A 14,766-nucleotide genomic window follows, 5' to 3' on the forward strand; every position below is an offset into this window, starting at 1 on the left:
TTCTTTGTACTGCTCTTGCAACTTTCTCCAAGTTTGAAACTATTTAGAGATTTAGAGAGGTGAGGAGAATGATTTAAGAACTTTTTCTTTTTCTTTCTTTTTTTTTTTTGAGACAAGATCTCACTCTGTCTCCCAGGCTGGAGTGCAGTGGCGCCATCATGGCTCACTGCAGCCTCCACCTGGACTCAAGCATCCTTTCACATTGGCCTCCCACGTAGCTGGGAACACAGGTGCACACCACCACGCCCAGCTAATTGTTTTTGTAATTTTTGTAGATATGTGCTTTTGACATGTTGCTCAGGCTAATCTGAACTCCTGGGCTCAAGTGATCCTCCCTCCTTGGCCTCCCAAAGTGCTGAGATTAAGAGTACTCCAGGCAGGGCGCGGGTAGCTCATGCCTATAATCCCAGCACTTTGGGAGGCCGAGGCGGGTGGATCACGAGGTCAAGAGATCGAGACCATCCTGGTCAACAAGATGAAACCCCGTCTCTACAAAAAATACAAAAATTAGCTGGGCATGATGGTGCGTGCCTGTAGTCCCAGCTACTCGGGAGGCGGAGGCAGGAGAATTGCCTGAACCCAGGAGGCGGAGGTTGCGGTGAGCCGAGATCGTGCCATTGCACTCCAGCCTGGGCAACAACAGCGAAACTCTATCTCAAAAATAAATAAATAAATAAATAAAATAAAAGAGTACTCCATCGAGCTCAGCTGGATTTAAGTATAAGATTAAGAAGGAGGAGCACCAAATACTGGGAAGGCACATATGACTTAAAACAAAACAAAACAAGGCCTCTGTCACCCAGGCAGGAGTGCAAGTGGCATGAGCTCAGATCCTGGGCTCAGGTGATCCTCCCACCTCAGCCTCCCGAGTAGCTGGGACCACAGGTGTGTGCCACCATGCCGGGCTAATTTTTTGTATTTTTAGTAGAAACAGGGTTTCAACATGTTGCCCAGGCTGGTCTCGAACTCCTGGGCTCAAGCAACCCACCTCACCTCAGCCCCTCACAGTGTTGGGATTACAGGCATAAGCCACCAAGCCTGGCCGGCATATGATTGTTTTTTTTAAAGCTCAGTCTGCCTCATTCAACACGCAGGGCTTACAGAAAGTAATCTTTAAATATATCTGTATATTTACTTCTATAAATATATCTGTAGGAACTTGATATATCACATTCTGTAGAACTTAGAAGTTCAATACTAAAGATTCATTTTTCATAATGGGAGTGAAAAATGTTATTTTTCACTAAGTATGTTGTTTTGTACTGCAGGTAATTAAATATCATGCTTTTTATGTAACAATGTTAATGATATTAATAGCTCTTATTTATACTGGCCTCTTATCACATATATGTATACTACTCTGCTTTGCATATTTTTATTTATTTTTTTTGAGATAGAGTTTCGCGCTTGTTGCCCAGGCTGGAGTGCAATTCGCAATCTTGTCTCGCCGCAACCTCTGCCTCCAGGTTCAAGCAATTCTCCTGCCTCAGCCTCCTGAGTAGCTGGGATTGCAGGCATGCAACACCATGCCCAGCTGATTTTATATTTTTAGTAGAGACAAGGTTTCTTCATGTTGGTCAGGCTGGTCTCGAACTCTGACCTCAGGTGATCAGCCTGCCTCAGCCTCCCAAAGTGCTGGGATTACAGGTGAGAGACACCGTGCCCGGCCTCTGCTTTGCATATTTTAACTCAAACTTCACAAAGCTCTGTGAGGTTGAGACTTTTTTGTTTGTTTTTTGAGATGGAGTTTCCCTCTTGTTGCTCAGATTGGAGTGCAACGGCGCCATCTCAGCTCACCATAACCTCCGCCTCCCAGATTCAGATTCAAGCGATTCTCCTGCCTCAGCCTCCTGAGCAGCTGGGATTACAGGCATGTGCTGCCATGCTCTGCTAATTTTGTATTTTTTAGTAGAGACGGGGTTTCTCCATGTTGGTCAGGCTGGTCTCGAACTCCCGACCTCAGGTGATCCACATGCTTAGCCCTCCCAAAGTGCTGGGATTACAGGCGTAAGCCACCACGCCCGGCAGTTGAGATTGTTCTTAACCTTATTTTTAAAATGAGGAAACTAAGACATAGAGCGGTTGAGTGTCTTGTCCAAGTTAGCAGTCGAGCTGAGATTTGAACCCAGGCAGTCTGGCTCTAGAGTCTTTTTTTTTTTTTTTTTTTTTTTTTTTTTTTTTTTTAAGAGAAGGCCTCACTCTGTCATTCAGGCTGGAGTACAGTGCCATGAGCCTGGCTTACTGCAGCCTCAGCCTCCTAAACTCAAACAATCATCTGCCTCAGCCTCCTGAGTAGCTTGGAACCACAGGCATGTGTGCCAGTATGCCCAGTTAATTAATTTATTTATTCATTATTATTTTTGAGACAGAGTTTCACTCTTGTCACCCAGGCTGGAGTGCAATGGTGTGATCTCGGGTCACTGCAACCTCTGCCTCCCGGGTTCAAGCGATTCTCCTGCCTCAGCCTCCCAAGTAGCTGGGATTACAGGCATGCTTCACCACACCCAGGTAATTTTTTGTATTCTTAGTAGAGATGGAATTTCACCACATTGGCCATGGCTGGTCTCGAACTCCTGACCTCAGGTGATCTGCCTGCCTCAGCCTCCCAAAGTGCTGGGATTACAGGCGTGAGCCACTGCACCTGGCCCCAAGTTAATTTATTTTCATTTTCCTTGTAGAGATGGGTTCTTGTCGAGTTGCCAAACTGGTTTTGCACTCCTGGGCTCAAGTGATCCTCCTGCCTCAGCCTCCCAAAGTGCTGAGATTACAGGCATAAACCACTGCACCTGGCAGAGTCCATATTTTTGATACATATATTCTTTGTTTACAGAGCTCATTTTCAAGTTTCTTCATGATAGGGTCTATGCCTTTATTTGCACTTATTTTCTTCCTCAAGAAAATCTAGCACAATGTCCTATATTCAATAAATAGTTGTTGACTCACAGTCTGAGGCCAGGGGTGGAAACTGCGTTGCAACCATTTCCTGAACGGTCATCCATTCACAATGATCTAAGCATCATCTCTCAAAAGACAACATCAAAGTACATGTAAGAGACAAAATATATGGTACAGAATAGGGAGTCAGAAAGAGAGATCATCAACATCAGTAGAGGAAAGCTCCTTTCAGTTCAGCCAACAGGGACTGAGTAACTCCCCCGCCCCCACTCCCAAATGCCTGGCATGGAATTCAATGCAGAGGAGTCAAAGCATGAGTTTTCACCTTCAACATTTTACAGCCTGCGGCAAAAGCTCCTGGGCAGAGAGTGGGGTGGAGGCTGAATGAAAAAGTAGTGGGGTGTGGTGCCCTGTGCCTGTAGTCCCAGCTGCTTGGGAGGCTGAGGCAAGAGAATTACAGGAGAAAGAAATAAAGAAAGAGAGAAAGAGAGAGAGAGAGAGAGAAAAGAAGGAGGGAGGGAGGGAAGGAAGGAAGGAAGGAGAGAGAAAGAAAGAAAGAAATGAAAGAAAGGAAGGAGAAAGAGAAAGAAAGACAAAGAAAGGAAGGAAGGAAGGGAAAGAAAGAGAGAGAGACAGAGTGGGGGGGGAGGGAAAGAAGGAGGGAGGGAGGGAGGGAGGGAGGGAAAAAAAGAAAGAACAATTGATTCTTGGGCCCAGACCCACAGAATGTGCAGGATGGGTGGGTGGGAAGGTAAGAAGAGAGCATGCAGGCTGGGAGAACAGAGTAAACTGAGATTCTGGCAGGGATGAGCATGTTGTGTCTGGGAGAGGGTAAGGAAACACCCAGGTGGCCCAGGAGGGCTCAGGAGCACACACCTCCAGGGCCTCTGCCCTCCGGTTGTTGGATGCAGCAGCCTCTTCAGATGGGGCACAGATACAAATACTTCCACCCTTGGAACCACTCCCAAACCCAGGACCCTATATCCCCTTGTTTGCCCCCATTTGCCCAAGATAGTCCCAGTTTACTCCTGTTGTTCCAGTACCCCTTCTGGTTAGTGTCCCTTTTCAAAAGCACACTGGTCAGGATGATAAATTATACGGTCACCTTACTCAAAGCCCACTTTATGTAGCCTGACATTGTAGATTACTCTGCCTCCCTACCAACCAATCCCAAATCCCATGTTCCCCTCTTTGCTACGTAGAAGGGGACTTAGAGATGGAGTCACACATATTCACTTAATGTCCCACTCCATCATTGGTAACAGAAGCTGTGTCTAGTGTCTTTCTGATGAAAAAAATCCCATTAAAAAAAAAAATTTGACTTTGCTTAATGAGTGGCTTTAATGACCAAATCCAATGGGCTGCGTATGTGATTTGATACAACAGACACATACAGTGTTAAACAGAGTGCAGAAGTTGCATATTCCAAATCTTTAAGTGGCTTGTATTCCATTAGAAACCAACTAAAATGAAAGGAAAATGTGGTATTTCAAAGAAATGCAAATATTACCCCTCTAGGCACTCAGAAGACTGCTAGGTACAAACAAATGCTCTTAAGTAATTAAAGTCTACAGTGTTAGGGAAGCGTCTCAATAAACACACCTTCTACCACCTTTTACATGGAAATGCGAATGCTTATTTACATTTACTTTCAGATTTAAGGATGAACAGATGTCTCAGGCCCTTCTGAGAATGAAAATGGCTTATATAAATCCTTCAAATCAAAACATTTTATGCCATCACAAACTTCCTATTTAATTCTATTGCCAATTTAAAATATGGATGTGGTTTTATTTCAGGTTTATGTAAAGTGGAAAACGAAGGGCACTGGTCCTACCTGATGCATTTTAAATACTCAGGTTGCTTTCTCTGCTGGAGTGTCTTTGCAGGAACTACACTAAAGGGTTTTCTGCAGAACTGAGGTTTACCAAATGGAAAGGATTCCTTTAATGAGCTATTTGGAAGTTAAAAAAACACTTTTAGAAGATTTGGTATGATATCAGACTTACTTCATCAGATTTGAATTATGTTTAAACGGTAAGCTGAAGCTATGGCATATTGCGGCAATGTTTACTTAGAGATTTCTTTTCATTTATTTCAACTTAGAAACTAGTTTAAATACTAGAACATGTTTGCAAACCTTTTTGCCACTGGAGCTGTTTGGTAGGTTTGGTAAGGTGAGCTTTGAGCTCCTACTATGTGCAAGACCCTGTGACGGCTACTGAATGAGGATACAATGCCATTTTATTTTTTTTACTTTATTTTTTATTATTTTTTTTGAGACAGGGTCTTGCTCTGTCACCCAGGCTGGAGTGCAGTGGCGTCATCACAGCTTACTGCAGCCTCAACCTCCTGAGACTCAAAAGATTCTCCTGCCTCAGCCTCTTGAGTAGCTGGGACCACAGGTGCACATCACCATGCCCAGTTAATTTTTACAATTTTGTAGAGATGGGCTCTCACCATCTTTCCCAGGCTGATCTCAAGCTCCTGGGCTCAAGCCGGCCTCCTACCTCAGCCTCCTGAGTAGCTGGAATCACATGTGCATATCACCATGGCCAGCTAATTTTTGTAGATAAGACACGAGGTGTTGCCCAGGCTAAAATGCCTTTTTTTTTTTTTTTTGACAGAGTCTCCTCTCACTGTCACCCAGGCTGGAGTGCAGTGGCACAATCTTGGCTCACTGCAACCTCTGCCTCCCAGGTTTAAGTGATTCTTGTGCCTTAGCCTCCTGCGTAGCTGGGACTACAGGCACATGCTACCATGTCCAGTTAATTTTTTGTATTTTTAGTGGAGACAGGGTTTCACCATGTTAGCCAGGCTGGCCTTGAACTCCTGGCCTCAAGTGATCCACTCACCTTAATGTCATTTTAAACGGACTCACCGAAGTGGCCATTGAGCTATTCCTTAAAAGATCACAGGGTTTTAACAGGAAGAAAAATGGGGTAGGTTGTGGGAAGAGTGAAAAGAATTTCAGGCATGAAGAACAGTTGAAGTAATGGTTCACAGGAAGAGTATGAGAGGTGCAGAAACAAGGTAAGCATCTGCTGGGTAGGACGATGAGGGAGATTAGGTTACAGGAGACACTGGAGTCGCTTCATGGGGTATAGCAAGTTTGCACCTTGTTTTGAAAGTCTCCGGGCAAGTGAGTGACATGATTAAACCTCTGCTTATAGATCTGAAATGGAATTGGGAAAAGTTAGAGGCAAACACAGGAGGATTTTGCAATTGTGCAAATAAAATAATGATATGGAGGCTGGGCAAGGTGGCTCATGCCTGTAATCCCAGTGCTTTGAGAGTCCAAGGCAGGAGGATCATTTGAGGCCAGGATTTCGAGACCAGCCTGGGTGACAGCATGAGACCCCTGTCTCTACAAAAAAAAAAAAAAGTTTTTTTCGAGATGGGGTCTCATGCTATTGCCCAGGCTGGAATGTAGTGGTGTGATCATGGCTCACTGCACCCCCAACCTCCCAGGGTCAAGCAATCCTCCCACCTCAGCCCCCCAAGTAGCTGGAATCACAGGTGTGCACCACCATACCCAGCCAATTTTTAAATTTTGTAAAGACATGGGTTGCCCAGGCTGAGTTTTAAACTCTTGAGCTCAGGCAATCCGTCCACCTTTGGCCTCCCAAAGTGCTGGGATAACAGGGGTAAGCCACCATGCCTGGCCAGAATTGTTGCCCAGTTAGCCAGGTGTGGTGGAATGTACCTGTAGTCCTAGCTACTCAGGAGGCTGAGGGAGAAGGATCACTTGAGCTTAGGAGTTTGAGATTATAGTGAGCTATCACGGCACCAGTGCACTCCAGCCTGGGCAACAGAGTGAGAGCCTGTCTCTAAAATAAATAAATAAGTAATATGAGTGCAAGCTAGGATAGCCATGGTGAGGAGAGAAAAGGGATGGATTCTAAAAAATCATTCAAATCCCAAAGACTTGGTAGGACTTTGTGTGTGAAGAGCTGCAGGGGGGGCGGGGGCGTTCCAAATAACACCAAGGCTTTGAGCCTGGACAGTGGGGAGGTGGTGGAACCATCAGGATAAACCCCGGCCACAAATGCAGGTTTAGGGTGGGCTGAAATGTGCGTGGTCAGTCCTGGACATCCTGAGCCTGAGGTATGAGGGGATAACCCTGGGGAGAGGCATGAACACATATGTGTAACCTACAAAACATTCATGGCGTTAGGTAACCATTTGTCAAATGAATGTAGGAAGAAGGGAAGGAAGGAAGGAAAAAGGGGCGCTTCCCAGCAGGCAGCTGGATATGCAGACCTGTGCCTCAGGAGAGAAGTCTGTACAGAGCGCCACACAGAGGTGGTGAGTGAATGAATGACCCAGAGCAGAGGCTGAAGGACGGGATCTCAGGCACAGGCATGTCAGGGGCCAAGAGGAAGACACAAAGTCAGAACAGAAACAGAGATGCAGAGCCAAGAACCGAGGGGTGGCAGGGTTCCAAAGTCCAAGGAAGGCAGGTGTCTCCAAATAAAGAGGGTCAGAAGTCAGAAGACAGAAAAAGTCACTAGAGTTGGCGCCCTGGAGTTCATCACTGAGCACTAAGTATAGGCTGTGTTTTATGCTCAGAGCTTTACCTGCCTTTCACTTGACATTCGCCCTGTGAGGTAGGAACTGCTGTTTAACTGAGCTAGGAGGCTCATATCTGTTCACTGACTTCCACAAAGTCACACTTCTGGGAAGCAGAGGGCAGAAATCCTAAGCCAGTGAGGCCTCACCCCCAAACCTGCAACCCTGACACACTTGGCCTTTTGCTTCAATATGGTGCTGGGGGCTGGAAAAGCGAATGGGTTAGAAACTCGAATTTCCATCCTGTGTTCACTGTGGACCCAGAACCAAGCTCAGTGCTATATGTGAACATAGGCAACAGATGGTGAAAGTGGGGAGTGTGGGTGACAGCTGGGGGAAGCAGAGTGGTGACTTTTTCAAGAAGGGGCAGGAGGGACCCTGTCATTCTGGGTTCTCTGCTAGATCATGGAAATAGTTTCACAGTACAGAAATCTGCCTTAAAATGATCCTCTTTAAAGTAGAATTTTACCACGATAACAGAATGTAATGATTGCCCTGTCATTCTGGGTTCTCTGCTAGATCATGGAAATCGTTTCACAATACAGAAAACTGCATTAAAATGATCCTCTTTAAACTAGGATTTTACCACTATGACAGAATGTTGTGATTTGCTATCCCCTTTCTTAATACAGATGAACAGAGCTACTTCCTGTTTTTAATATATGGGTACAAGTATTCAGGCATTAGAATGGTACATACTTTTTTGAGTTTCTTGCTTTTTTCTGTTGAGAGTATGATATTTCCTTGAAAAATGATATCAAGCTCTGGATAATGGGAAATAAAAGGAAATGAGAACATTTGAGCTAGCAAAGGGAATAAACATAAATATCAGGGTGAATTCTCTCAATCAGAGGACATTTTTGCAAGGGGACGAAAATTCAAGTGGCCCTTCTGATGGAAAAGAACATTTCTCCGGAGCTGCGGCAGCCTTCATGAAACAGACTTAGGCCTTCCTCTGGGAATAAGGCCTGACATATTTGCATGCCTCCGAGAGAAATACACAAGCTGGCTGCTTATCTGGGCGGCTCTTTGCAGCTAGTCATTGTCACTTTGAACCAGCTATAAGCCCCGTTCCTCCCTGAATGCCAAGACAGAACAGGAAGATTTTCTCCTTCTGTTTCCAAAAAGGCATCCAAGGAAGGGAGGGCCAGGCCTGTGCTAAAAGCCTTTAAAAACTGCTAGGGATGGAAACGGATGTTGTTAACCTGCAGAGAAGCATTTTGATAAACCTGGAGGAATTGTGTGGAGTTGCACATTAATTTTAAATGAGTTCTCTCAGTCAAAAACATTTGGGAAGTTTGAAAGCGGTTAGATAATTAAAGCTATGTCTGCTGGCTGCAGTGGTTCACGCCTGTAATCCCAGCACGTTGGGAGGCCGAGGTGGGCGAATCACCTGAGGTCGAGACCAGTTCGAGACCAGTTCTGACCAACATGGAAAAATCCCATCTCCACTAAAAATACAAAATTAGCTGGGGGTGGTGGCGCATGCCTGTAATCCCAGCTACTCGGGAGGCTGAGGCAGGAGAATCGCTTGAACCCGGGAGGCGGTGGTTGTGGTGAGCCGAGATGGCGCCATTGCACTCCAGCCTGGGCAACAAGAGTGACACTCCGTCTCAAAAAAATAAATAAATAAATAATAAAGCTATGTCCACCCACTGACAAGACAATCAATGAGTGAAAATGAGAAAGATCGAACCCACTGACTGTTCGGATAACCTGATGCTCAGCCTCGGGTCTGGGACTCCCTGTACGCCCACTCCCACTACAAGCCCATGAGGACTGGGTGCTTTCATGAAAACAGAAGGCTGAGTCCACAGGATGTCACCTCCGGTTCATGATATTAAAACTCCTCCTCTCCAGTGGTGCCAGGGGCTATGAGACTTTATCAATAAGCAAATTCAAATGTCTGTTTCAAACCTAACTTGGAGACCCAGGTTTGCTACTTTTAACAAGGGTAGGACTGAATCAGCACTTCTACCTCTGACCTGATGACCTGTAGTTGGCTTAGATCAGGTAGGCACAGTCTAAAGCAGTGGCAAACATTACAAACTGAAGGACCAGTTTTTCTCCTAGCCCTAGCATAAACTCATTTCTGTGGAGGGCTGCATGCTGGGACCCGGGACGGCTTGGTGTTGTAGCTTTAACCTGAAGTCCCGGGCAGTTGTGAGCAGTTCTGAAATCTTCAACCTGGCATTCCTTTTCCTCAGGTGCTGGTCTGGTCCCTTGAGCCCCTCCCCCGGGCAGGAAACAGAAGCAGGCCTGGATCGGGAATAGGACTCCGAACACATTCTACAACCAGGAGAGGTCGGGGGCAGCCACTTCCCGAGGCCACCCCCACCCATGCTAACTGCCTGCTCGAAGGCCAGTGAGGTTTATCCCTAAACCTTGCCATCCTTTTCAAGTGAGGCCAACAGTGCTAAACCAAACCGCTGGGGAAAGCTTTCAGTATCTGTGCCGCCTCCAATGTCGGGATTACAGGATTTTTCAGAGGACCCCAAGCACTTGCATGGTTTATCCAGTTTTAAATTTGAACTATATAATACTGTCCTCTTTTTTTTGTAGATCAGACATGGTAAAAAAAAAAAAAATGTAATGTGTTCATCCTCACAATAGAAATTGTGAGAAAAGTGTATGGGGTGGAAAGAGCAAAGTTTGGAGAGCCAGACAGTGTCCAAATCTCAGTTCTGTCCTTTTCACCCAACAAATGTACACTGAGTTCTGCTATGTGCCTGGAACTGTTCCGGGAGCTGGACATAGAGTGGTGATGAAGACAGATGGGTCCGGCTCTTCATGGCGCATGCTAATGTATGCTTATCGTCTGGGGCTGCTTCTGAGCTCAGTGATGCTGGGCCAGTCGCTTGGCCTCTCTGAGCTTCTGCTAAGTGCTATGAGAGTTAAATGGGATGATAAGGGTTAGGCCCAGGATGCACTGGTGGCCTTCAATTAATGGTACTTTCTGTCATTTTTCTGTGGCTCATTGAGAACTCCTGATAAATATTTGTTGAATGAAAACACCTTGGAATGTATTGTGGGAATCTCCAAGCCTTTCCCCTAGGAGCTCTGAAGCCAGAAGGCACTGCAGGAGCAAGGTATACCTGGAGCAGGGGCCACTGTCAGCAAAGCTCAGAGATCCCGGAGACCCCTGCTCCCTACCCACTCTGTGACCTGAAAGAGACCAGCTGCTGTCAGTTCTCATATAAATCAGGAGGGCAGTCAGCATAGGAGGGATTTCAGGGAGGTATAATTTGGTTCATCTCTTTTTTTTTTCTTTTTTGAGACGGAGTCTCACTCTGTCCACTAGGCTGGAGTGCAGTGGTGCGATCTCGGCTCACTGAAACCTCCGACTCCTGGGTTCAAGTGATTCTCCTGCCTCAGCCTCCAGAGTAGCTGGGATTACAGGCGTGTGCCACCATGCCTGGCTAATTTTTGTATTTTTAGTAGAGACGAGGTTTCACCATGTTGACCAGGCTGGTCTCGAGCCTGACCGCAGGTGCTCCACCTGCCTTGGCCTCCCAAAGTACTGGGATTACATGTAGGCGTGAGCAACCAGCGTGGTTCATCTTTCTTAATAGGCATAAAATAATTTAATCCCCCCAAAATAATGGTCAGATGTATCGACTGAGGCAAAGCAGAGGATGAGACTTCAAAGGAGGCCCAGAATTTACTTGTAGGAGTTTCTGATTTTAAGGCATCACCACACATTTGGCTCTAGTTAGTAAAAGGACATGAACATTGAGCTAGTCATTCCCCAGCTTTCCACCCAGTTGAGTCACTGGCGTGAATACAGATGTGAAGTTACAGATTCTTTTGACAGCCCAGGGGCCTGTTTTTCAGGCTCTCTGTGCAAAGAGGCTATTTCACAAGTCAGGCTGCACATTGTTTAAAGCTGCATAAATCATACTAGACAAGGTATTAATAAGTGCAAAGTTGCTATCTAGCAGTACAGCTTATGACGGTACCTTCGTTGTCATCACTGTCCTGAGCTCCATCCAGCTTTCTGGGTCCATTCATCACAGGTGGTGCACAGGGAGGTGAGACCAACAATTGTACTAACTTTTTTTCATACAACTTTCTGGTGGAAGCTGAGGAAGAATTTGGAGAACAAATTAAATTGTTCTGTTTTTGTATATGATCCTACTGGGTTCAAGGTATTTCATAACTCAGACTTTTATTCTTTTATTATTATCCCTTACATTATGGCTTTTTTTGGCAGGGGGTGACAGGGTCTCACTCTGTCTCCCGGTCTGGAGTGCTATGGCATGATCTCAGCTCACTGCAGCGTCTGCCTCCCAGATTCAAGTGATTCTTCCACTTCAGCCTCTCCAGCAGCCAGGACCACAGATGTGTGCCACCATACTCGGCTAATTTTTGTATTTTAATAGAGATGGGATTTCACCATGTTGGCCAGGCTGGTCTTGAACTCCTGATCTCAAGTGAATCACCTGCCTCGGTCTCCCAAAGTGCTGAGATTATAGACAGGAGCCACTGCACCCTGTCCAATTATGGCTTTTTAAATGAGGTGGACTCACAGCTATTGAACTCGCACCTTCCTTTCCACAAACACTTAGGTGATACCTGTATGGATTAACCACAGAGTCAGGCATTGGATACATCTGCGAAGACGGACAAGGCTGTACATCCTGTCTATGAAGAATACAGATAATAAATACATAGTTAACAGAGTCTACATACTAAAAACAAAACAAAAAATAGGACAATATAATAAAGAGTAACTGATTTTTCACTGAGGAAAAACACCCAATCCATGGGCTGGGTGTGGTGACTCATGCCTGTAATTCCAGTACTTTGGGAGGCCAAGGCAGGTGGATTACTTGAGGTCAGGAGTTCGAGACAAGCCTGAGCAACGTGGTGAAACCCCCTCTCTACAAAATACAAACTAATTAGCCAGGCATGGTGGTGTGCACCTGTAATCCCAGCTGCTCGGGAGGCTAAGGCAGGAGAATAGCCTGAATCTGGGAGGCAGAGGTTGCAGTAAGAAAAATGCCCGATCTTAACCTGTAAGTAGGATTTGAGTATATTTATTGCCTCTTCCCTCTTTCTGGTTTTCTATTTTCCTATTTATATTTTAATGGTTTTATTGCATATGTTCCTTCTATTGGAAGTGGTTTACAAACAATAAATGACTAGTCTTTAATATTTGCTGCATATTGTACATACGTAGTATTGGGCCAGGTGAAAATCCAAGCTTCTCAAGTTGGTTCTGCAATTTACAGTCACTCAGACACTTGGCATCCACCATGGTGATGGAAGTTTGGCCTCTTTTCTGATGGTGGAATTCTTGAAATAGCGAAACATTAAGTTCATTAAGACAGCCTTACAAATAAGTACTCAAATGTTACCAGTCCACATAAGTGTTCACAACCCTATCTCCCCAACCTGTTAGGTGCACAGGCAATAAAGCAAAAATCAACCCTTTCTACTTCTGCCATAAATCCCTGCTGGGATTAGTTGCCTCCAATGTAAAACTTTGGATGGGTGTCATTTTCCCCAGCATCTTTAGGGCTCAGTTATTTATAACTGTTCTGTTCAACGAATGTGAGAAGAATCTTCTGGACAAAATAAACAGATGTTTCCATTACTGCTTAGGAGCTCTGAGTAAAACCCAAGCTCTGAGAAGATAAGAAGTTAATTAAATATGAAAGAGCGGAGAAGATTTTTTTTTAGTGAGTTAAATAAAAGTTATTTATCCCTGCCCTCCTTTTGATGACAGTACAGAGAGTACAGAGCATTCAGTTATTGCAAACAGTAGTAGTTTTCACACTTGTAATTTAACTCTGAACATAACAAGATGGTAGTTTTTAATTAACCGCTAGCAGACTTAGTAATTGCTGAATTGGCATTTGGAAAAAGAAAAAGTTAGCTATTCATTCTCTGGCACACAAATTGATTCATATAGATTTATAAAAATCTTGATATGGCTTTTGCAAATCTGCACAACCTCAAGTTCAATCAGTTTTATCCAGTTGATCCCTTGATTTCCCAAAATTGACCCTTCTACCTAGTAACCAAATCGGCAAAAAGACAGACCCATTTGTCAAACCTTTTAACAGAGATTTTTAATTTTGGAGTTATTGTACTTCATTTCTATCACGTTTCAAGGCTTTTTAATATTGCAGTGAAAACAACAGCAAGATAATTACTCAGCATAGGAGGATGTAGACCAATTTTAAATAATGACTTTGCTTTTGTGGGTGATCAATCAATGTCCAATTAGGAAGAACATTGTATACAAGCTAGAAAAAATCATGACTTGTTATGTATAATACTGTTGTTCTGGAATACCTAGTTGGACAACTCTCTAAAGCGATGCTTTAAGGAGAGTCACATTCTAGCACACATAGTAGGTACCTCATAATGCTAGTTTCCTCCTTTTCCATGTATTTGGGAAACTGACTTAACACTTTTAGGCCAGTGGGAAACAACCAAACGCTAGGAAGAAAAAGGACAATGAATGCACCTCAGCACCTCGTATTTTCTTTCTTTCTTTTTTACTGGAAGCGAGCTTCGGCAGATCCTGTGACATTTGTTCCTGAGAACAGCTGTCTGTTGTTTCACCAACTTCCCAAAAATAACCTCAAAAAGAGCCCTCATCAATTTCAAGTGACACTAGACAATTGCCTAGAGGGAACACACATATGGAAGAAAAATATTCAAATGAAATCCAACTGGATGATTAATCCACTTACCCCTTCACATGGTTATCGGAAGTCTATGCAATCGAGTTGGTTACTAAAGCTGGGTGAGTTTTACCCTAAGGTTTCCACTAGCAACCAGTTCCTTTTTGCCTGTTAGATATTATGGTAATCATAATACTGACAGTGTGACATCAGTAACCCCCCTAGCAACAGATTGATGTGCAAATCAGATGATTAATATAACCTAAGTTCAAACAGAAGGAGGTGCTGGTCGACTTCATAGGCACACTGCCATGATAAAATGTCAAGAGATGCAGAGAAGTTATCATTATGCACAGGAAGTAAGGAGCTGCTACCAAACCAAATGGGTCAGGAAACCAGGAAGAGAAAGGAGAAATCAAACAAACTCAAGTTCTAGACCACCCGTCAAAAGGCCCATACTGCTAGTTGGGCAATTTGACCATATACTCCAGGGAAAATAGGAAAGTGGAAGAAACCTATATTAATTTGTTAAGGATTATTCATTTAAGAAAATAAGAAATCAGCCGGGCGCGGTGGCTCAAGCCTGTAATCCCAGCACTTTGGGAGGCCAAGGCGGGTGGATCACGAGGTCAAGAGATCGAGACCATCCTGGTCAACATGG

General features: G+C 44.6%; 1 protein-coding gene across 5 annotated transcripts in view; it reads right to left on the reverse strand.

Moving 5' to 3' along the window:
* LEMD1 (LEM domain containing 1) overlaps positions 1-14,766 on the reverse strand; it is a 72,413-nt gene that overhangs the window by 21,756 nt on the left and 35,891 nt on the right. The window contains exons 1-4 of one of the 5 annotated variants that reach the window (XM_017525447.2): positions 14,175-14,336; positions 12,646-12,765; positions 11,427-11,549; positions 8,167-8,231 (exon numbers count right to left, since the gene is read on the reverse strand). In XM_017525447.2, the coding sequence (XP_017380936.1) occupies positions 8,167-8,231; positions 11,427-11,549; positions 12,646-12,727 (270 nt within the window). In that variant the 5' untranslated portion in view covers positions 12,728-12,765; positions 14,175-14,336. Of the gene's footprint in view, positions 1-8,166; positions 8,232-11,426; positions 11,550-12,645; positions 12,766-14,174; positions 14,337-14,766 lie in introns of those variants that run through there. The other 4 variants (XM_037737355.1, XM_037737356.1, XM_037737357.1 and 1 more) reach the window with 4 other exon arrangements.

This window comes from Cebus imitator, unplaced genomic scaffold, assembly GCF_001604975.1.
Source record: "Cebus imitator isolate Cc_AM_T3 unplaced genomic scaffold, Cebus_imitator-1.0 Scaffold38, whole genome shotgun sequence".
NCBI lineage: Eukaryota > Metazoa > Chordata > Mammalia > Primates > Cebidae > Cebus > Cebus imitator.